This window comes from Lontra canadensis, unplaced genomic scaffold (genome assembly GCF_010015895.1).
Source record: "Lontra canadensis isolate GAN:19392208 unplaced genomic scaffold, GSC_riverotter_1.0 scaffold2, whole genome shotgun sequence".
NCBI classification, from domain to species: domain Eukaryota; kingdom Metazoa; phylum Chordata; class Mammalia; order Carnivora; family Mustelidae; genus Lontra; species Lontra canadensis.
The window spans coordinates 44,212,759-44,236,315 of record NW_022630996.1 but is presented as its reverse complement, the minus strand read 5'-3'; the positions used below and the strand labels follow the sequence as shown (position 1 = coordinate 44,236,315).

The 23,557-nt window shown below is 37.5% G+C and overlaps 1 protein-coding gene across 5 annotated transcripts in view; it reads left to right on the top strand.

Moving 5' to 3' along the window:
- The window catches only part of CCDC126 (coiled-coil domain containing 126), a 48,415-nt gene extending 36,321 nt beyond the window's left edge, over nt 1-12,094 (top strand). For all 5 annotated transcript variants that reach the window (XM_032873204.1, XM_032873220.1, XM_032873221.1 and 2 more), the window contains one exon: nt 10,296-12,094. In XM_032873204.1, coding sequence (XP_032729095.1) covers nt 10,296-10,480 — 185 coding nt within the window. In that variant the 3' untranslated portion in view covers nt 10,481-12,094. The remainder of the gene's footprint in view (nt 1-10,295) is intronic.
- Nucleotides 12,095-23,557: the final 11,463 nt, after the last annotated feature.

Below are 23,557 nucleotides of genomic sequence, written 5' to 3'. Positions count from 1 at the left end.
GATTTTCTAGAGCAGAGAGAGATTGATAGACTTTAAGAAATTGGCTTATACAGTTGTGAGGGCCAGCAAGTAAAAATCTGCACGATAGGCTGATAGACTGAAAATTGTGGCAAGAGTTGATGTTACAGTCCTGAGTTTGAAGGCAGTCAGTCTTGAAGTAAAATTCCTTCTATTCCAGGAACCTCAGTCTTTTTTTCTTTAGGTCGTCAGCTGATTAATTGAGGTCCACTCACCTTATATTGAGTAATCTGCTTTACTTGACATCTACTGGTTTAAATGCTATTCACATGTTAAAATGCCTCACAACAACATGTAGATTGGTGTATTTTCTAGGCACTGTAGCCTAGCCAAGTTGACATAAAATGAACCATCAACAGTAAAGAGAGGTGAAATTTATTTATTTCACTCAAGTAAAATGACTGTGATAAATTAGGTATATGATGTAATATCTAGAGCAACCACTAAAACTTTACAAAAAGATATATTCAGAAACACTACTGATAAACTAAAAAAAGAATTCTAAAAAAATATTCTAAATAACCTACAAGAAAACAGGAAAAAGAAAATAGGGATGTTAAAAACAGAAAAAAAGCCCACCCAAAATTAAATGTCAGACTTAAGTCCTAATATGTAACAATTACATTAAATATAAATGTTCCTTTTTTTTTTTTTTTTTAAAGATTTTAATTTATTTATTTGAGAGTGAGTGAGACCAAGAGAGATCATAGAGGGAGAGGGAAAAGTAGACTCTCCACTGAGCAGGGAGCCCAATGTGGGGCTAGATCCCAGGACCTGAGCTGAAGGTCACCTGAGCCACCTCGGTGCCCCTAAATATAAATGTTCTAAATATACCAGCTAAAAGACATTGGCAGACTGGATTAGGAAGTGTGACCCAAGTATGTGCTCTCTGCAAGAAACTCATTTCAAATTTATTAATATCGGCTGACTGAAAGTAAGAGGATGAAAAAAGATATATCACACAAACATTAATCAAAGGAAAGCAGGAGGGGTTCCATTAATATCAGATATAGCAGACTTCAGAGCAAAGAAAGCTAGCAAAGTCAGAGAAGGACTTTGTATAATCATAAAAGGGTCAAACCACCCAGAAGAAATAATTCTAAATTTGTGTCTACAAGATGGTAGAATTAAAAGGAGAAATAGGTAAATCCATAATTATAATTGAGACCTTAAACATGCCCCTATCGGGAACTGATAGAACTACTTAGAAAATCTGCAAAGATATAGAAGATCTAAAGAATATGATCTAACCAATGGAATCTTATTTATGCATGTAGACGCTCCATCAACAGCAGCACAATATACCCTTTTTTGGAATCCTTCAAATAGTTACCAAAATAGATCATTTGGGCCATGAAACAAACCTCAATCCATTTAAGGTAATTAAAATCATACAGAGTGTGTTCTCTGACCACAATAAGCTCAGACTAGAAATCAATAATGGAAAATGTTTAGTTGGAAATGAAACAATACATTTCTAAATAATCTACGGATCAAAGAAGAAATCTGAAGGGAAATTTAAAATACAATATAAAAATTATGGGAGCGGGGCACTTGGGTGGTTCAGTGGGTTAAAGCCTCTGCTTTCGCTCAGGTCATGATCCCAGGGTCCTGGGATTGAGCCCCGAATCGGGCTCTCTGCTCAGCAGGAAGCCTGCTTCCCCCTCTCTCTCTGCCTGCTTCTCTGCCTACTTGCGATCTCTCTCTCTCTCTGTCAAATAAATAAATAAAATCTTAAAAAAAAAAAAAAGGAAATGAAAACTATAGACCAATATCTCTCAAGAATAAAGATATGAAAGTTCTTAAGAAAATATTAGCAAACAGAACTCTGCCACATATAAGAGGAATTTTTTAAGATTTTATTTATTTATTCGAGACAGGGAGAGGGACAAGCAGACTCTGTGTAGAGCACAGACCCGTATGCAGGGCTTGATCGCAGGACCCTGAGATCATGAACTGAGCTGAAATTAAGAGTCGGTTGGTTAACTAAGCCACCCAGGGACCCAGAAGTTAACATCAAGACTAAGTGGTTTATATTCCAGGGATGCAAGGCTGGTTCAGTTTTTAAAATCAATCAATGTAGTTTATCATATTAATAAGCTAATGAGAAAGAAGTAGGTATTACTATGAAAGGGTAATAGGGATTTTTGTGGGATGGAAATATTCTGCATTTTGACCATTTTGGTTTTTGTGTCAGTATTCTGGTTGTAATGTTGTATATAGTTTTATAAGATGTTACTTTTAGGGGAAACTTGGTAAAGGTACAGGAATTTCTGTATTTATTAGTTCCTACAACTATATGTAAATGTATAATTATCTCAAAGTAAAAGAGTTATTTACCATTAAAAGGCAAGCCAAACCTATGAAATGAGTAGTTTTTATATTCTAAATATGTTAAAGCAAAGTTAATTTCAGAATACCTGTTAGAAGTGATTTTGATGTGGCTGTTTAAAATGTAGCTTATTAATTTTTTTTGAAGATTTTATTTATTTGAGAGCGAGAGAAAGTGAGAGCGAGCATGAGAGGGGGCTAGGGTCAGAGGGAGAAACGGACTCCCCACTGAGCAGGGAGCACGTTGGAGGACTCAATCCCAGGTTCCCCCGGGATCATGACCTGAGCTGAAGGCAGTCACTTAACCAACTGAGCCACCTAGGCATCCTAAAATGTAGCTTATTTATGGTATATATCATTTAATTAAGTTCATTTTTCAGCTTTTCTTTTCTCATTTAAGAAAAATTAGGCTTATTTTATGTCTCTAGGCATTTAATTTTTATTTAGGATTTGACAGGAACATAGCTGAATCTATTCATGAGGTCTAAACAGTGTGTCTTGCATTTTGAAGTAAATAAGTAATAAAATTTTCATTGAATGACACGATTTATTCAGTACTCAGTGGAAGAAGGTGGCTGTATTAGAAATGTAAAAGATTAAACAATTAATTTACATTTAATTATAGAGTTTATGAAGTTTTTGAAACCACTTTTACTTAACAGTGCTGTCTTTGTTCAATTTAAATTAGTTCATATTTCTTAGAAAGTATTCTTTTTCTTATTGTTAGTAGCTTCATCAAAGTAATTCACTTTGATAATTCAGAAGGGACTTCTAAGCTTTCTTCCTTGTACCATAAAGCTGATGTTGTCAATGGTAAAAGATCAGTTTAAATTTGAAAAATATTAATAAGGCAAAGTTCTTGCTTTATATATTAAATACTTTCATTTTCATTAGTCATTTTGCATTTTACTACATTTTGTTCCTTTTTTTGTGTACACAGTTGGTTATTTTATATCTGCCTCTCTTCTATATAACAGATTTGAGGCAGCTCATAAGCATACTAACAGTAAAACCTATTGAGATACAAGTAAGAGATAAAGCAGAGATACCTAAGTATGGGGTTTGTGAAGGCACGTATATTTGCAGTTTGTGTGCTGCTGGTCTAGTGCCTGATTTCCTTCAGATTTGTTACTTACCCTTTCTCTTCTGTTTTGTATCTCAAGGAAGATTGATTTGAGAAGGTAGTGTTTCCCAAGTTCCCAAGTGAGCTTCTGTCTGGGTTTGGCCAGTGGGGGGCATTGGCAGGAGTTTGGAAAGCAGGAGGAAGGGAAAGGCTTCGGGTATTTTTCTCCCTCTGTCTCTGCTTCCCTTTCTGCCTCCCTCTCTTTCGTAGCTCTGCTTCTCCTAGACTGCCTGCCTTGGCTTTATTTTCCACTGGGTGGCCTTGGACTTGGGCTCTGGTTTCTCCCTATGTTCCCTAGGCCTTGGCATGATAGTGGCTTCCTGCTGTGCCTCACAGTCCCTGATTATGTTTAGTGTGGTTAAAATCTTTTTATATGCAATATTTTTAGTATATTTAATAGCATTATATCCTCCTTTTGGTTTTTGTGTACAGTGACATAATTGGGCTAGGTATAAATTTTGATGGTATCTCTGTCTTTGTCATAGCTTATTTTTTCTATCTTTCCTTTTTCTCCCCCCTTAATCTATTTGATTTCTTCTTCCAGAATAGGGAAGCTTAAAGCAGAAGTAGAACCTTAAAGGGCTTTTTTTTTTTTCCAGGGCATCTGGGTGGCTCAGTTGGTTAAGCATCTGACTTCCAGGTCATTATCTTGGGGTCCTGGGATCGAGTCCCATATTGGGGGTGGTCCATGCTCAATGGGGAGTCTGCATCTCCATTGCCCTGTGCCCCTCCCTGCCTGTGCTCTGTCTAATAAATAAATAAATACTTTTTTTTTAAGGGCTTTATTTCCTAAATCTGATCCTTTACATCAATTTCAACAGTGATATCACCTAACAAACACATGAATCAGACATTCAGGAAATGTTTATTTCAAGCATTTGTTGAGTGTCCACTGGGTGATATGTATCAAAATGGTGAGCTGAGAGTAAAAGGATGGATGTGATACCTCTTTCAGGTAGCTTTTAGGGGTTCTCAAAAGGGGCAGGAAAGGAGTTAGAATTGCCAACACCTTCAATGATAGGGCTTTATGGAAAAGTACTGTGGACTCCCATATAATATAAACATGTAATTCCCATAAATATGTAATCCCATCAGATGGCAACATAAAATTATATTGTGAATTTAGAGAAAGGGAATTTTGGTACATTAAAATAATTGCAAGTTCAGGAAACAGTAGTTTTATTTTTGTTTGTCAACTGATTTTATATCATGGAGCAAAATGGTTAAAATCTGAGCTTTTTGTAATGTTTTATTAAAACAGTTGATTTTAGGGATGCCTGGCTCAGCTGGTTAAGCCTCTAACTCTTGATTTCAGCTGAGGTTATGATCTCAGGGTTATGAGATTGAGCCCTGGATAGGGCTCTGAGCTGGGCATGGAGGCTGCTTGGGAGTCTCCCTTTCCCTTTGACCTTCCCTCTCATGCATGTGTGCCTGTGTTCTTCTCAAAAAACCAAACCAAACCAAACCAAAACAAAAAACAAAAACCAAACCAAAAACCCAACCGCAGTTGATTTTAGAGTATCTGGAAGGGTATATTTAACAATTTAGGACATTTTTAAAGTAAAATTACCATATAGATGTTTCACATTAGTTCTGCCTTTTCCTTTAATTTTTATTAAACTGTAATTCTAATCAATGATTAGGCTGTACCTTTGTAATTCAGATCATACCTCAGCTTGGTGTCAAACATCCTAGGGCTTTAGCTTCATTTCATATTAACATGCTGTTAGACAACTCCCACCCCCACACCAGTCTGTTCTACCTAGACCTTTCTGGCTTATGTTGCTACCTCTTCAAATATACAGGAAGTAACTTGCAGGGAAAACAGATCCTTTAGTATTGTTGCTGAAGGATTTTTAAAAAATATTTAATTCTTTCCTATTTACCTAATACTATTGTAGCTCTTGATTGGAAGGTCTTAAAAAAGAAATGTCTCCTTTTCCCGGTCTTTTATTTTGAAAATTTTCAATCTACAGAAAATTAGGGCAAATTGTATAATAAACATCCTATATCTTTCATCTGTACACACCATTTGCTAAAAACTAATCTGCATTTGTTTTTATCTTTCCTCCTCTCTACAAATGTATATGCTCTTTGGGGTAGAGTTTGACATTTCATCCCTAAGTACTTCTTGTCACAGGATTTTTCTTATACTTTTTTTTTTTTCTTACCCATTTCCACCAAATTAGAATATGTAAGTTCTTTTGATGAATGATGCCAGAAGATGCTTCTGGCATACATACTTCTTGGAAAGTCTCATTCTTTCATGCCTAGACTTCCTCCAAATAAAGTTTTCCCCTCACTTTACCTTGCATTGATTTTTTTGTTTTATTTCTCATAAGTATTTTCTAATTTTTTTAATAAGCATTTTCTAATACCCTCTACCACCACCCACCACTACTACACTCACTACTCCTGATATTTTTTCACTTTTTTAAACATTGTGATATATATATATATAACACAAAATTTGCCATTTTAACCATTTTTAAAGTATATAGTTCAGTGGCGTAAATTATAGTCCTAGTGTTGTACAACCATTACAAATAACTTTCTAAAACTTGCATCACTCTAAACAAGAAACTAACCATTAAGCAAGAATTTGCCGTTTCCCCATTTCCCTGGCCTTTGGTAACCTGTAATCTACTTTCTGTCTTTATGAATTTGTCTATTCTAGATAGTTCACATAAGTGGAACCATATATTTATCCCTTTTTCATCTGGCTTATTTCACTTTGTATAATGTCTTTAAATCCATCCATGTTGTAGCATGTCTCAGAACACCATCCCTTTTGGAGCACCTGGGTGGCTCAGTCAGTTAAGTGTCTGACTCCATTCTAGCTTAGGTCATGATCTTAGGGTTGTGAAATGGAGCCCTGCATGGGGCTCTAAGCTGGGCACGGAACCTACTTAAGATTCTCTCCCTCTTCCTCTGCCCCTCTCCCATCTAAAAAGAAAGAACATCTTCCCTTTTTATGGCTAAATAATATTCCATTACATGTATATACCACATTTTGTCAATCTCTTCATCTATTGGTGAACACTTGGGTTGTTTCCACCTTTGGGCTATTGTGAATATTGATGTACAAGTATCTCTGAGTCTCTTTTCAATTTGGGGGAAGGTATACAAACCTAGGAGTACAATTCCAGGGTCATGTGGTAATTTTATGTTTAGCTTTTTGAGGAACTGCCAAACTGTTCTCTGCGGTGGCTGTACCATTGTATATTCACATCAGCAGGGTATGAGAGTTCCAGTTTCTCCATATCTTACCAGTGCTTATGTTCTTCTAAAAATTTTTTTTGTTGAAGTATAATTAACATACAGCATTATTTTATTAGTTTCCAGGTGTACAATATAATGATTCAACAATTCTGTATGTTACTTAGTGCTCATCAAGATAAGTGTACTCTTAATTCTCTTTTATCTATTTTACCCATCTCCCCTACACACCACCCCTCTGGCAACCACCAGTGCTCCATATTTGCAATCTATTTTTTTGTCTGTCTCTTTTTCTTTGTTCATTTGTTTTGTCTCTTAAATTCCACATGTGAATGAAATCGTACAATATTTTTCTGGTATTTGTCTTTTTCTGTCTGACTTACTTCACTTAGCATTATATTCTGTATCTCCATCCATGTTATTGCAGATCATGAGATTTTATTCTTCTTATGGCTGAGTAATATTCCATTGTATATATAATACATTTTCCTTATCCATTCATCTATGGATGGACATTTAGGTTGCTTCCATATCTGGGCTATTGTAAATAATGCTGCAGTAAACATAAGGGTGCTTATATCTTTTCAAAGTAATGTTTTTTTCTCTTTGATACATACCCAGTAGTAGAATTACTGAATGATATGGTAATTCTATTTTCAATGTTTTGAAGAAACTCCATGCTATTTTCCACAGTGGCTGCACCAATTTGCATTTCCACTAATAGTGTATGAAGGTTTCTTTTTCTCCACATCCTTGCTAACACTTTTTTAAAGAATTTTTTATTTTTTCAGCGTAACAGTATTCATTATTTTTTGCACCACACCCAGTGCTCCATGCAGTCCGTGCCCTCTACAATACCCACCACCTGGATCCCCCAACCTCCCACCCTCTGCCCCTTCAAAACCCTCAGATTGTTTTTCAGAGTCCATAGTTTCTCATGGTTCACCTCCCCTTCCAATTTCCCTTAACTCCCTTCTCCTCTACTTTTTTTTTTTTTTTTTTTAAGGATTTTAGTTATTTGAGAGAGAATGAGCAAGAAAAAGCATGGGGGAAGATCGGGGGAGAAGCAGACTCCCTGCTGAGCAGGGAACCCGACATGGGACCTGATTCCAGGACTCTGGGATCATGACCTGAGCCAAAAGCAGTTACTTAACCAACTGAGCCACCCAGGCACCCAATATCTCATTGTGGGTTTTTTTTTAATTTAAATTTTAATTTTTTAAAGATTTTATTTATTTGAGGGAAAGAGGGAGCATGAGCGGTGGGGAGAGGGAGAAGCAGGCTCCCTGCTGAGTGGGGATCCTGATGCAGGACTCCTTTCCAGGACCCCAGGATCATGACCTGAGCTGAAGGCAGATGTTTAACTGACTGAGCCACCCCTCTCATTGTGGTTTTGATTTACATTCGTTTCCCTGATGATAAGTGATGTTGAGCATTTTTTCATGTATCTGTTGGCTATCTGTATGTCTTCTTTGGAAAAATGTCTATAATGGTCCTCTGCCCATTTTAATCATTTTGTTTTTTTTGGTGTTAAGTTGTATAAATTCTTTATATATTTTGGATATTCACCCCTTATTGGATATATAATTTGCACATATCTTCTCCCATTCAGTAGGTTGCCTTTTTTGTTTTGTTGATGAATTCCTTCCCTGTGCAAAAGCTTTTTATTTTGGTGTAGTCCCAATACGTTAATTTTGCTTTTGTTTCCCTTGCTAGAGAAGACCTATCTAGAAAAATGTTTCTATGGCCAATGCCAAGAAAGTACTGTTTGTTTTCTTGTAAGAATTTAGGTCTCACATTTAGGTTTTTAATCCATGTTGAGTTTATTTTTATGTATGATGTTAGAAATGGTCCAATTTCATTCTTGTGCATGAAGCTGTCCAGTTTTCCCAGCACCATTTGTTGAAGACACTGACTTTTTCCTATTGTGTGTTCTTGTCTCCTTTGTCATGGATTAATTGATCATATAAGCACGGATTTATTTTTGGAGTCTCTCTCTGTTCCATTGAGCTGTGTTTCTATTTTTGCTCCAGTACCGTGCTGTTTTTCCCTTTCTTTGATTATAGCCATCCTAGTAGGTTGAAGTGGTATCTCATTGTGATATTGGGCATCCTTTCTTGTGCTTATTATCCATTTGCATATCTTATTTGAGGAAATGTCTATTCAAGTCCTTTGCTCATTTAAAAAATTTGGTTGTTCATCCTTTTGTTGTTTAAGGGTTCGTTAGATATTTTTGAGATTAAGCCCTTATCAGATACACGATTTGCAAATATGCAAATACTGCAAAAATGTCTTCCATTTTGCTTGTTATTTTCACTGTCTGGTTAATGTTCTTTGATGCCCAAAAGTTTTAAATTTTGATGAAGTCCAGTTTGTTTTTTTTTATTTTGCTTGTGCTTTTTCTGATTGCTCTGTAATAGAACTATCAGCAAACTTATCAATTGTTGTTAGATGTTTGTTAGGGCTTGACTTGCTTTTATGGTTGAGGATCAGCAAAAAATAACAGTATTAGTTGCCACTTACTGAGTACCTCATATGTACTAGGTGCCTTTGGGAAGCTTGAAAAAATAATTCTAAAGAAGAGTCATAATTTCATTCTTTCCAGGTAAATCCTATCAAAACTCCTTAACCTCTCAAGGAGATACAAACTTCGCTGTCATCCTGGAAGAAATTTACGTCAGTACCACTGCTAGTAACTGTGGCATCTGCCCTGAATCCTGGGCTCCCCCACTCATACACCCACTTCAGCTTCTGGAGGATCCAGGTTTCTTGTTTCTGCATTTCACTGAATCTCTTGCTGAGCTCATCTGGTTTTTACCTTCCCTGTCTGGTCTACAGTCATCTTTACAAACTGCTTAAGAAACTCACAGTACATGGGGTTGCTTCCAGAGGGAATACAGTTTTGAATCAGACTTTAAATGCATTTGATTGCATTAGAAAAGTGAGTTTCGGGACGCCTGGGTGGCTCAGTTGGTTGAGCGGCTGCCTTTGGCTCAGGTCATGATCCCAGTGTCCTGGGATCGAGTCCCACATCTGGCTCCTTGCTCGGCAGGGAGCCTGCTTCTCCCTCTGCCTCTGCCTGTCTCTCTATCTGCCTGTGCTCGCTCGCTCACTCTCCCTCTGTCTCTGACAAATAAATAAATAAAATCTTTAAAAAAAAAAAAAAAGAAAAGTGAGTTTCACCTTAATAATTCTTTATAACTCCTCTTTTAGGAAGCTCTGTTATGTGATGCCATTGATTAAAATTGGGGCGCCTGGGTGGCTCAGTGGGTTAAAGCCTCTGCCTTTGGCTCAGGTCATGATCCCAGGGTCCTGTGATCAAGCCCCACATTGGGCTCCCTGCTCGGTGGGGGGCCTGCTTCCTCCTCTCTCTCTATCTGCCTCTCTGCCTACTTGTGATCTCTGTCAGATAAATAAATAAAATCTTTAATTAAAAAAAAAGTTAGGTTTTTCCTATGTGTAGTATGAGTGCTTTGTCTCTAGTATATTTTCTGTCTGATGACTCAGTAATATTTCACTTTCCGTCCCCTGTTTGGACTAGAAAAATACAAATATGAAGTGCTCTATCAGTGTTTAAATAGTTTATTCTGATTTCTTCCCCTAGCGGATCTGAAAAGAACAATCGCTGTCCTTTTAGATGACATTTTACAACGCTTGGGAAAGCTGGAGAACAAGGTTGACTATATAGTTGTGAACGGCTCGGCAACCAACACTACCAATGGCACTAGTGGAAACCTGGTGCCAGTCACCACAAATAAAAGGATAAACGCGTCTGGCAGCATTAGATAGCAGTCGAAGGTCACGTGCGCTGCTACATTCACCATGGAGTAAATCCTATGGCAGAAAGCTTTTCAGTTGCTGGCTAGGATAGAATAATACTGTACAATAAAAGCCCCACGCGTTTCTGAGGAATGTGCTGGATCCACAGAACTCTAATTCTGTACATAAATTTTAAAAGTTATTAGTTTGCTTTCAGGCAAGTTTCCTCGATGCTGTACTATATCCGTAAAGGGAATTTGGTAACATGGTTGATGTAGTAAGCAGGTAGGTGATCTTTGTATAAATCTTTTGTGTTTGAGATCAAGGGGAACCAAAAACACTGAAAGGCATGGGTTCATTTCTAAAAAATATTTATTTAAATATATCACATGTTTTTTAGGCAAGTGGAGAATGTTGTTATTGAATCATTTTGTCATTTGTTCTCAGTAGGTTTAACTGTTAGGCTAATACTATTAGAAAATGTGCTTACTTCAGTACTATATTTTGTTACTCAGATTATGAGCAGAGAAAGGAAGTATAATGTTGAAAATAAGGTTTTGAAGTTATGACCCGAAGAATGTCTTCATTTGCACTATCCTTCAGAATAACTGGAGGTTAATTATTGTATATTTTGAAAAATTACATTTGTGAGGGTATAATCTTGAAGTGGTTAATAGCCACTATCTGTAACCTTGTCTAAACATTGAGATAATTAAATAACAAAAAAATACTAATCTCTAATCTCATACATTACATTTTCTTACATATATCCTGAAAAATAGAAGATATTTTTATGATGAGATTAAAAATAAGTAAAGTATTCATGATCTTTCACATACATGAATATTAATTAAAAAGTTTAATCCTTTGAGTGTCTGTGTTATGTGGAAAGTACATTATTTCCTCGTTTGGGTAAATTTTGCTTTTGTTATGTTGGCAGTGGAAGGGGAGACTGGGATATTTGTGAGACTGGGATGCTTAAGGTCTTTAGCTGGGTGTATATAATAAAGGTATTTGTACTGCATTAAATTGCTTGGAAAATGTTGACATTATATAAGAGTATCTGGCTTTATGAAATCGTGGATTGTGTAACAGATACATTAGGTATTCATTTTATATAATGACCACTTAAAAACAGTTAAGAGCATTTAAAATATAATTTAAGTTATGAAGATTGACTTTTCAGGAAAACAGCTATTGTATATAGCACAAGAGATCCCAATCTTGGGTAATTCTAGGATAGAGCAAAGTATACCTTTATTTAAATTTCCTTTGTAGCAAATTTAATTGCCTATGGTGCCCTATATTTCATAGTATTTATTCTCTATAATAACTGCTTAAGTGCAGCTAGCTTCTAGATTTAGGCTATATTGAATTTAGTTTTGGATATTGTATTGTTCGTTATAATATGCTACCACACATAGTAGCAATAATTATAATGCTTTATTAAAATAAGTATGAGAAAATATTGTTTCATGAAAGGTAGCTTTCTAAATTCTTTTCTGTATACTCTATGTGAAGAAATTAATTCCATACCATTGCTGGGTGAAGTTTGGAGTAATTGTTCAGTCTTACCAGATGTGGACATTTTTGTTTTTTGTTTTTGTTTTCAGGGATGAAATAAAATATATTATTTGTACTTAACAAAGTGTTATAAGATTTTTTTCTTTAATGGTGGTTGTAGATTTAATATGTGGTAAATGATTGAAAGGAATCTTAGATAAACTGGGGGTTTTCTATCAACTGCAGATACCTTTTTTGAAAGAACACAATGAAGGGATCCCTGGTGGCTCAGTCGGTTAGGTGGCCGATTCTTGGTCTTGGCTTGGGTCATGATCTCAGGGTCCTGGGATCCTCAGGATGGTGAGATTGGGCCCTACATCTGGTTCCACACTCAGTGTGGAGTCTGCTTGAGATTCTCTTTCCTGCCCACTCGTGCTCTCTTTCTCTCTAAAATAAATCTGTAAAAAGTAAAAACTCAACAGTAAACTTCAACTTGAGGGTACAAATCTAGGAACCACCTCTGATCATAATCCCCAGACTTGGTTCCATCAGTTCCTGAGCTCAGACTCTCCTATCATGAACAAGGCAATTTTCCATTTTTTAAAAAGATTTATTTATTTATTTGAGGAGGGAGAGGGAGAGAGCGAACCCTCAAGCAGACTCCCCACTGAGCATGGAGGCTGCCTGGGGCTTGATCTCAGGACAATAGTCGGACACTTAACCTACTGAGCCACCAGGTGCCCCTACTGTTGAGTTTTTAAAAGTCATACCATAGTATTTATATTTTCAATTAATCTTAATTAATCAGAACATCAGCATAGATAGGCCATCACTAAACATACTAAAAACTTTCAGATTTATTTCAGAGTTCCTTTGGCTTATTTCAGAATATCTTTAAGGAGTATACTGGCAAAAAAAAAAAAAAAGTCATTTTAACATTATTTCACATAGTTAATGATAACTTGGGTCTCATTTGTCTTCAAGAAATACTTACGACCTTGACTGTGGAGTTAAGTAGACTATAGAGGCTCAGGTCTAACTTTTTTTTTTTTTTTAAGATTTATTTATTTTAGAGAGAGTGTGCACTTGCGCGCTTGTGCATGTGGGGAGGATGAGGGGCTGACAGAGGGAGAGAGCGTCCCAAGCAGGCTCCACCCTGAGTACAAGCCCCATGTGGGTATCAATCTCACCACCCTGAGATAATGATCTGAGCCTAAACCAATGGACTGTGCCACCTAGGTGCCCCTCAGGTCTGCCTTCCAAGTGACACCATGTTCTTCCTTCTTTTGAATTTATAGAATATGCCTCATCTTATTTCTGTCTCAGAAGGCTAACAATGTTAATAGCTTACATAGGAAACTGACTTGTATGTTTGGTTTAATTGCAAACAGTGTTCCATTTTTAACCAAACACTTTAACCTGAATAGCTATCGATGTAGTTATAATGGTTTCCTTTTCCTTTTTTTTTTTTTTTTAAGAGAAGTGTTTCCTTGAAAAGGGGTCATGATGTGGGGCTTCCTGGGTGGCTCAGTGGGTTAAGCCTCTGCCTTCAGCTTAGGTCATGATCTCAGGGTGCTGGGATCGAGTCCCACATTGGGCTCTCTGCTAGGTGGGGAGCCTGCTTCCTCCTCCCTCTCTCTCTCTCTCTCTCTCTGCTTGTCTCTCTGCCTACTTGTGATCTCTCTCTGTCAAATAAATAAAATCTTAAAAAAAAAAAAAAGAAAAGGGGACATGATGTAATGAAAGAGACATGAATAAATGAATGAATTAATTAATTGAAACCATTTTTTAAATAATTGAAAACCCTGAATGATTCTTAACTTTTGGTTGGGGGAAATGGTAGAGTTTATCTTTTGAGAGAGCTAAAGAACTAGAGAGTAAAGAAATGAATATGAAAATGAGAATAAATACAGAAAACCAAATGGACAAATCTGAAATTTTTCTGCCTATAGATAACTGCTGTTGACACTTTAGTATATATAAGTGTGAATCTCATCTCTCCTGCCCACACACTCTATTGTCTTACCATTTCTACTTAAAATAAAATCTAGTGTTCTCACTGTGGCCTGAAAAACCCTAATTTGCTCCTGTCTGCCTTCTTTTTTTTTCCCCCGAGATTTTTACTTATGTATTTGACAGAGAGACAGCAAGAGAGGGAACACAAGCAGTGGGAGTGGGAGAGGGAGAAGCAGGCTTCCCACCAAGCAGGGAGCCCAATGCCGGGCTCGATCCCTGGACCCTGGGGTCATGACCTGAGCTGAAGAAAGATACTTAACAACTGAGCCACCCGGGTGCCCCTATAAAGGTTTTTCTAAAAATTAATGTTTTTAAGGTTTTACCAATGTCTTTCAAACATATTTCCAGAATGTCTTTAGGACCTCCTTTGAGTCTTTAGGTCAAGTGTAACTTCATGTTGCTTGTAATTGATGATTAGCAGCATGGTTCATTCGAGTAAATCATCTTTTTAAAAATATTTTATTTATTTATTTGTCAGAGAGAGAGAGAGGGAGAGAGCACAAGCAGGCAGAGGCAGAGAAGAAGCAGGCTAACTGCCAAGCAGGGAGCCCTATGTGAGGCTCGATCCCAGGACCTAGGATCATGACCTGAGCCAAAGGTAGCCACTTAACCGACTGAGCCACTCAGGCATCCCAAGTAAATCATTTTTCATTTAACTTTCTCAGGTGCTTAATTCATCCACCTACTCATCCTTTCTTTAATATTTACTAATTTTTCAGACAAAGAAATAAACTATGGTTCTGAGCAGTCTTTTTTGGTGGGAGGCTATCATGGTAGACATGGTAGCAGGGTTGAGGGAAGAAAACACTTTGAGCCACGGGTGTTTGGGAATTTACACATAACATTAGGTTATGTTCAATTTTGAGATAAATGTTTTTTTGTTTGCTTGTTTCTCATCTTCATGAGTTTGAAAGGAGAGATTCTTTTCTTTGAATCTGAATTGGGAATTTCAGTCTAAAAGCCTTGAGTGGCTGAGTGAAGTAGAAGCAGGGGGGCACAGAAAGGGGACTGCCAGGTAAGGGCCATTGGCTTGCCTCCTTGTGGAAGCTTTACACCTCCTATATTAAAATTATTCAAAACTGGGATATGCTCTGGGAGGAAAGCTTTACAGCAGGAAGGATTTGGAGGATTTGTTTTTAATAATGCCTCCTCCATTCATTGGGATCGTTATGGTCATGTGATTATCGAGCAGCTACCAAGGACTGTGCCGTGTACCGTGTTCTTCAAGCACAGTATCATGTTTGATCTTCAAAACAACTTTGTGAAGTTCTACTACCGCCCCTTTCTAGATAAAAGGTGTGGTGTAGAGAAACTGGGTATGGGGGGCTGTAGTCACAGATCTTAACATATAGCAGAGATTCAAACCCAAAAGATGCAGTTGACCACCATGTCTTAACCTCTGTTCTGCTAATCTCGGTTTAAGTACATTCCATCTTGTTCTTAGGGCATAGGAATTCCTCTCCTTTGATTCAAAAGAGAGATCTGCTTCTCTCTTCTCTCCATACTTGGCTCTTAGAGGCCTGGGTCAGCAGTGAGCACAGTCTGCAGGGCATCATGCAATATGCATTTGGCGCCTGATCGCCAGGGTTTGGGGATCAGAGGAGGTGAACTCATTCCTGGGGAACTGGTTTGGAGCACAAGGCTGTTGTATTTGGGAGTTTATAAACGAGCCTGCCATGCTATAGTAGTGTCTCTTACATCCAATCTTAGAATAAAGGGAAGGGAGGGCTTGGCTCAGTGCAGAGTCTTCCACGGTGAACAGGATCTTCTCAGTCTACCCTCAGGCCATTTCTTGTGCCCACCATGGGATTCAGGCTGCCATCAACCCACCTACAGCAGTTCTCTATCACCATAAAATCTAGTACTAAGATTTTATTCTCAAGGCTTAGGGATTTTTCTTGTGCCAAAATACTTACAATTTTCTGGTTCCTAGAGGCTAGATCAAGTGGACTTCAACACCACTCTCTTGGTCTATTTTCCTCCTTATAATCTCTTTAGGTCTAACAAATGGACATGATGACTCTGGAAGAAATCTGAGATTGTCTCAGTAACGACTTGATAGCATCTGATTTAAGAGGTTCACATGGTATCTCTTGAGTTTTCTAAAATATTAACAAAGCCTTAAAAACACCTAGCCATTTCTCCAAAGTTTGCCTGTTGATTTGAGAGCATTTTATTTTATTTTTAAAATATGTATTTGTTTATTTGAGAGGGGGAGGGGAAAAGGAAGAGAGAGAGAGAATCCCAAGCAAACTCTGTGCTAAGCAGGGAACCGGAGGTAGGTTTGATGTTAAGACCCTGAGGTCATGACCTGAGCAGAAACCAAGAGTTGGATGCTTAATCTGTTGCAGCACCGGGCGCCCCAAGATTTGAGAGCATTTGAAATTACAGAAGCTCTGGATCCACCTCTGCTTTCTGGTCCACACACCGGTCATCAGACTGGAATTGACCTAAAAAGTGACATGGAAATCCTGCTTTTGAGCATTGTCCATTATGACCTACCCCATATTTTTTTTTTTAAGATTTCATTTATTTATTTGACAGACAGAGATCACAAGTAGGCAGAGAGGCAGGCAGAGAGAGAGAGAGAGAGAGAGAGAGAGAGGAGGAAGCAGGTCCCCCGCTGAGCAGAGAGCCCGATGCGAGGCTCTATCCCAGGACCCTGGGATCATGACCTGAGCCAAAGGCAGAGACTTTGACCCACTGAGCTACCCAGGCCCCTATTACTCACCCCATATAATATAAGGGGAGCTGTTTGGTCTTCCCCTGAACCTGATGTATTTTAAAAATGTAAAGAATATAAAGACTGCTTATGGCTAACTGTGAGTGCCTTTTAGCTACAAATACCCTTCTCTTCTTAGCTTCCAGGCTAAGAAACGCTTGGAGGAAGAAAGCTGGTAGAAGCTGGGGGGAGGGTGTTTTTGATATATTAATGTAGTTTGTTCTCTTTTTCTCTTCAGACAGGCTGCTGTCATTTTCTGCTTTGGAAAATAACTAAGTGGTACTTGGAATTAAAGTCTCCCAGGGAAAGTGGTATGACTCTTGAGAATTTTAAGATAAAATCACTTTCTGTCTCCGTATGACTTAATTCTTTTTATCTTCTTTCCTAAATATCATGTATTAAAAACAATATGGGGGGCTGGGTGGCTCAGTGGTTAAGCATCTGCCTTCAGCTCAGGGCATGATCCTAGGATCTTGGGATCCAGCCCCGGATTGGGCTCCCTGCTCAGCGGGAAGCCTGCTTCTTCCTCTCCCACTCCCCTGCTTGTGTTCCGTCTTTCACTGTCTGTCTCTCTCTCTGTCAAATAAATAAAATCTTAAAAAAAAAGCAATAATGGATTTTAAAACAGTATTAAATAACCATGGTGAAGAGCAGAAGAAAGGTAGCTCTTTCCCTGTTTAAAACAAGTGACTTTTCTGACACAGTGTCAGCTCAGGGCCTGAGAGACCACAGAAGTATTTGTTCTGCCCAAATTTTCCTGAGGCTAAAAAAGAAGCCAAGGCCACAACTCTTAAAGGAGGCAATTTTTCCTATTGTTGATTAGGACTCAGTTAACTTAACCAGGGAAATGACTGCCTTGGATCCTTCTTTGACTCTCAGGGAGATTTAAGCTACACCTTCCAACCCTGTCTTCTTGGAGGTGTCTACGCTTCACATACATTGGTGCCAAAGTGGGGAGAATTGGTTTCTTTACAACTCGGGCCAGAAGGAAAGTATTTCCTTTGCTTCTGCAAAACCAAAATAACTAGTATTTCTTGCCTGCAATAGGCCTGAGTGCCAGTCACTTGGGAACGGTGTTCCAACGCTAGGCACTGCTGGGACCCTTCCGCCATCTTAGAAGGTAATGTTGGAATTCCAAACTGATGAAGCCCAGCCCAGAACTGGACCTAAGTCCTATTGTTTCCTCTTAGTCAGTTTTGCCTGCCCTGTTTCCCATCATACAGTCTAGATTTGTTCCTTTCCATTTCCTTGCCTGCAATGCTTGGTCCTTTTCTTTGATGTACTCTCTCGTTTTACCTACTTAGGATTCCAAGTTTCTGGTTCCCAACCTCAAAGGATTGATCCTTCTTCTCTGGGATCTGCTCTATCACTTATGGGCTCTGTGTCCCCAGTTAGTCATTTATGCTCTTGCCTCTGTCTGGAATGCTCTTCTCTCAGCTCTTTGCATGCGTGGCTGCTTCTCATTCTTCAAGTCTCAGCTGAACCACCACCTCCACGAAAGCCTTCCCTCACAACCCCTTCTAAAGTAGGAGGCTTTTTGTATTTTCAGAGACTGTCAGGTCCCCAGCACCTGGCTGCTCTGCCCTCTATTTCTAGAATGATAAAGTATTCATCTTCATGAGTTTGAAAGGGGGGAAAATGTCCCTTTTTGCTCATTTCTTCAAAACTAAACTGGGAGATTTGATCCAAGAGTGTTGAGTGGACTGTATCTGGCACACTAAATATTGAATATATTCTGATAGATGGGTATAATTTAAGTAGGATGTTATCAAATGTTTTATCCTAGTTATTTCTATGTAAAAAAAGTCATTATGTATCCTATTTTATTTTAAAAATTTTATTTATTTATTTGACAGAGAGAGACAGCGAGAGAGGGAACACAAGCAGGGGAGTGGGAGAGGGAGAAGCAGGCTTCCCGCCTAGCAGGGAGCCCCATGCGAGGCTCCATCCCAGGACCCTGGGATCATGACCTGAGTTGAAGGCAGATGCTTAACAGTGGAGCCACCCAGACGCCCCACATTATGTATTTTAATAAAGAAAAGGAATATTGTTTTGAAGTTGTTTTAAAAACTTTAGATTTTTATGAAGTGCCTGGGGCTCAGTGGGTTAAGCCTCTGCCTTCAGCTTGGGTCATGATCCCAGCTTCCTGGGATCAAGCCCCATATCAGGCTCCCTGCTCAGTGGGAAGCTTGCTTCTCCCTCTCCTACTCCCCCTGCTTGTATTCCCTCTCTTGCCGTGTCTTTCTCTGTCAAATAAATAAATAAAATCTTTAAAAAAGTTTAAAATAATAAAAACTTTAGATTTTTAAAGTTAAAGTTGAGAAAATTTGATTCTTCCATTGCTTTAACAGTATGACTTTTGGCAAATATGTAATTTCTGATTCAGTGTATCCAATTCCAAAGCATTGATGATGCTGTCCTATGTGACCCCATGGGGTTTGGTTTACAATAAACAGAGTGTGTCTAAAACCCTGTGAGTTTCTTAAGAAGAAAATATTTAAAGAATAATCAGATTGTTCATCTCAAGTTCCTAGCATGAGGCCTTGTACAAAATAGGTGTTCAATATTTATTTGTTATTTCTACACGAGAAAAGGAGTCTGTGGACTAGCACATAGAAAGCAATAAAAAGATATTCATATTTCTAAAATTTTTATATCACAGTGTAGTCTATATCCAGGACATATTTTCTAAAAAAAAAAAAATGTAAGGACTACATAATGCAATGTTGAAATGACAGGTTATGATTCATTAGGAAGATATGATATCAATTTAGTGGATTGTGACCAGGATTTTGAAGTAATGGCATCAAATTGAAATATCCAATTTCATCATAAGTAATAAGGGTAAGTGTTTCTTGAAACTTTTGATTCAGATCTCTGTAAATGTGTTTCCTGAGTCAAGATGCAAAATGTGTTTCTTAGGTAAGTTGAGGTTTAAAAATTTTTTTAAATTGTACAGATTATAATTGAAATGGTGTTGTCCTTATTTTGCTTGATTTAAGAAGAAAATTAGTTGGTACAGAATTCTATGTTTGCTGCTAGCAGCAAGGAGAAAAATAAAATTCGATACTGAAAAAGCCATATAGGACCTTTTTTTTTTTTTGACCCCTACCTTAAGGAGATAATTAGAAGAGACTAAAATGCACCTGCTTCACTGATAAATTCATGTCATGTTCTGGGAGATCCTTGGTCAAATTTCTCTTTATAGAGGCACCTGGGTGGCTCAGTGGGTTAAACCTCTGCCTTTGGCTCAGGTCATGATCTCAGGGTCGGGCTCTCTGCTCAGCAGGGGCCTTGCTTCTCCCTCTCTCTGTCTGCTTCTCTGCCTACTTGTGATCTCTGTCTGTCAAATAAATAAATAAAATCTTTAAAAAAACCTTCTCTTTATAGACCTACTATGAAACTAATGACTTTCTCAATTTTTATTGAAAACAAATGGCACTATCAACTAATATTTTAAGCTACATGAAGAACTGTACACATCCTATCCTGAAGTCTAATTGTATGTATTGCTTAAAAGGAATGAAAATTTTTATTTTTATTTTTATTTATTTATTTATTTTTTTAAAAGATTTTATTTATTTATTTGTCAGAGACAGAGGGAGAGAGAGCGAGCGAGCACAGGCAGACAGAGAGGCAGGCAGAGGCAGAGGGAGAAGCAGGCTCCCTGCCGAGCAAGGAGCCCGATGTGGGACTCGATCCCAGGACGCCGGGATCATGACCTGAGCCGAAGGCAGCCGCTTAACCAACTGAGCCACCCAGGCGTCCCAGGAATGAAAATTTTTAAAAAAAATTTCCTGTGCCAAGTCCATTTCTTTCTACAAATTATGCTTGCTTGCTCCTTAATATATGTACTTGGAGAAAGCTTCCTCACTGGACCTGCTTCAAAAAAGGCAACAGAGTTTTGACTTTGTTTTTAACATTTCATTATGCACATTTCAAATCTGCATCAAGGTTGAAGTAATATGTCCAGCATCTAGATTTTACCATTTTTTGTTAAACTTTACCACATCCATCCATGAATCCGTGTTGTTTATGTTTTTGAAACAAATTACAGTTATCGGCACACTTCCCCGAGGTACTTTAGCATGCGTATCATTAGCTAGAGTTCAGTATTTAAGGTTTTTCATTGGGTGCAACATTTATATATAATACAATGCACAAATGTTAAGAGTACATTAGTTGAGTTTCAACAAATGCATTAACCTGCTACCCAAACTCCTACTTTTTTTTTTTTTTTAAGATTTTATTTATTTACTTAAGAGAGAGAGAGGGAGAGCAAGAGCAGGGTGGGGGGGAGGGGCAGCAGGGAAGAGAGAAGCAGGCTCCCTGTTGAGCAGGGAGCCCAACCTGGGGCTCAGTCCCAGGACTCTGAGATCATGACCTAAGCTGAAAGGCTGATGCTTAACTGACTGAGCCACCCAGGCACCCCTCCACACACACTCGTATTATATAGAAAATTACCATCACACCAAAGACCCCTCACACCTTTCCTTGTCAAATCTTCCCCCATCGGTCTGCCCCCAAGGCAAGGTTTTCTACTATAGATTAATTTCACCTGTTTGAGAATTTCATATAAGTGGAATCATGCAGTGTGTACTCTTGTGTCTATCTGCTTTACTCGTCATCTTGCTTTTAATTTTCATTTATGCTGTTGCATGTGTCAGTAATTTGTTTACTGTTGAGTAATATTTCATTGTATGAATGTAACACAGTTTGCATATTCTTTCTCCTATTGACGAACATCCGGGCTGTTTCTAGCTATTATAAATAAAGCTGCTATGAATGGTTTTTTGAGAACTTTCTTAATAGAAGTCTTTTGTGAACATAAGTTTTCATTTCTTTTCTAGGAGTGAAATTACTTGGTCATATGGTAAGTATATTAAGATACACATTTTTTTTTTCTAAAGTAGTTGTGCCGTTTTACATTCTCACTGGTGATAGAATTTTGACTGGATGTCTCCAGCATTGCCTCATGATCAGGGTAGGTAATAGCTAATAGAAGCTTCCTTGACAGTATTCTAAACCAAGTTGCTATCTGGTTCCCTGGGAATAATTGTGTATTTTTTTTGCTTGTATTATAGATTTATTATACAACTCTGAGGTACCTGGTTAGAATTAGCTTTTAATTTCTATTTCATATTCCTGACAGTTTGTATGAATTTCCTTTTATTATGTTAGTGTAATGAATTGCACTGACTGATTTTCAAATATTAACCAATTTTCTTTCAAAGTTGTAATGTATTGTTCTTTTTATGTGTTATTAGATTCAATTTGCTACCATTTTGATTTAGGGATTTTTAAACAATAGATTTATGAGATTTATGAGAAAAATCAGTTTGTAATTTTCTGTCCTTATAAATCCTCCTTTAGTTTTGGTGTTGAGTTTATTCTGGTGTCATAAAACAAATTGAGAAGTATTCTCTATGAGAGTATGTTAGATTGATGTTATTTCTTTGTTAATTTAAGAAGTTGCTAGTGAAGGGGGTGGGCTTGAGATTTCTTTTGGGAAAAGTCTTTAAATATGGGTTCATTTTCTTTAACAGGTGTAGAGCTATTTAGATTTTATTTATTTTACTTACTTATTTTTTTAATTACTTGTTTTTTAAAAGATTTTATTTTTGAGAAACTCTATGCCTAGTGTGGGGCTTGAATTTAGAACCTACATGTTCTACCAACTGAGCCAACCAGGTGTCCCTATTTAGATTTTATTTTTGTGTACGTTTTGGTAAGTTGGTCTTTCCCTAAATTTTTCTTGTTCATTTAAATTTTCAAGTTTATTGGCATTCAAGTTTATTGGCATTAATATCTTACTGTTTTTTAATATCTACAGTATGAATTGCAATGATGTTGCCTTTTATTTTTATTTGTTTTCCTTTGCTCTTTTTTATGCTTTGTTCTTTGATTATTTCTTAGTTAAAAGGTGGGATTCTTGGGACGCCTGGGTGGCTCAGTTGGTTAAGCGGCTGCCTTCGGCTCAGGTCATGATCCCAGCGTCCTGGGATCGAGTCCCACATCGGGCTCCTTGCTTGGCGGGGAGCCTGCTTCTCCCTCTGCCTCTGCCTGCCTCTCTGTCTGCCTGTGCTTGCTCACTCTCTCTCCCTCTGTCTCTGGCAAATAAATAAATAAAAATCTTAAAAAAAAAAAAAAAAGGTGGGATTCTGTACACATTGTGACATGATTTATGCATTTTAACAATATATTCTGGAGATGATTTTATAGCAGTATTCAAGAGATTTTCCTATTTTTTTTTTTTTTTTTTTTTTTTTACTGCTGCATAGGACTTCATAGTATGGCTGTTCATGCAACTAGTCCCCTATAGATAGACATTTGGTTTGTTTCCAGTCTTTTTGCTGTAAAAATAGTGCTGAAGGGAATAACTTTGTACATATGTATTAAAAATTTGTTGTTGTTCATTATGATCTCATTCCCATGTGTAATTTAAAAAGCAAAATAAACAAACAAAAAATCCACAAAACCAAGCTCATAGAGAACAGACTAGTACTTACAAGAGGCAGGGTTTATGGGGTGGGCAAAATGGATAAAGGAAATAAAAAAGTACAAACTTACAGTAATAAGATAAGTCATGGCAATGTAATTTGCAGCATGGTGACTATAGTTAATAATACTATATTGCATATATGAAAGTTGCTAAGAGACTAAATCACATCACAAGAAAACAATTCTGGAACTATGAATGGTGATGGTTGTTAACTAAACATTGTGGTGATCGTTTCACAATACATACTAATATGGAATCATTATGTTGTATACCTAAAACTAGTACAATGTCGTATGTCAATTATACCAATAAAAAAATAAATAAAAAATTTTACTGGTGTTATCTTTGGGGTAGATTCTTAGAA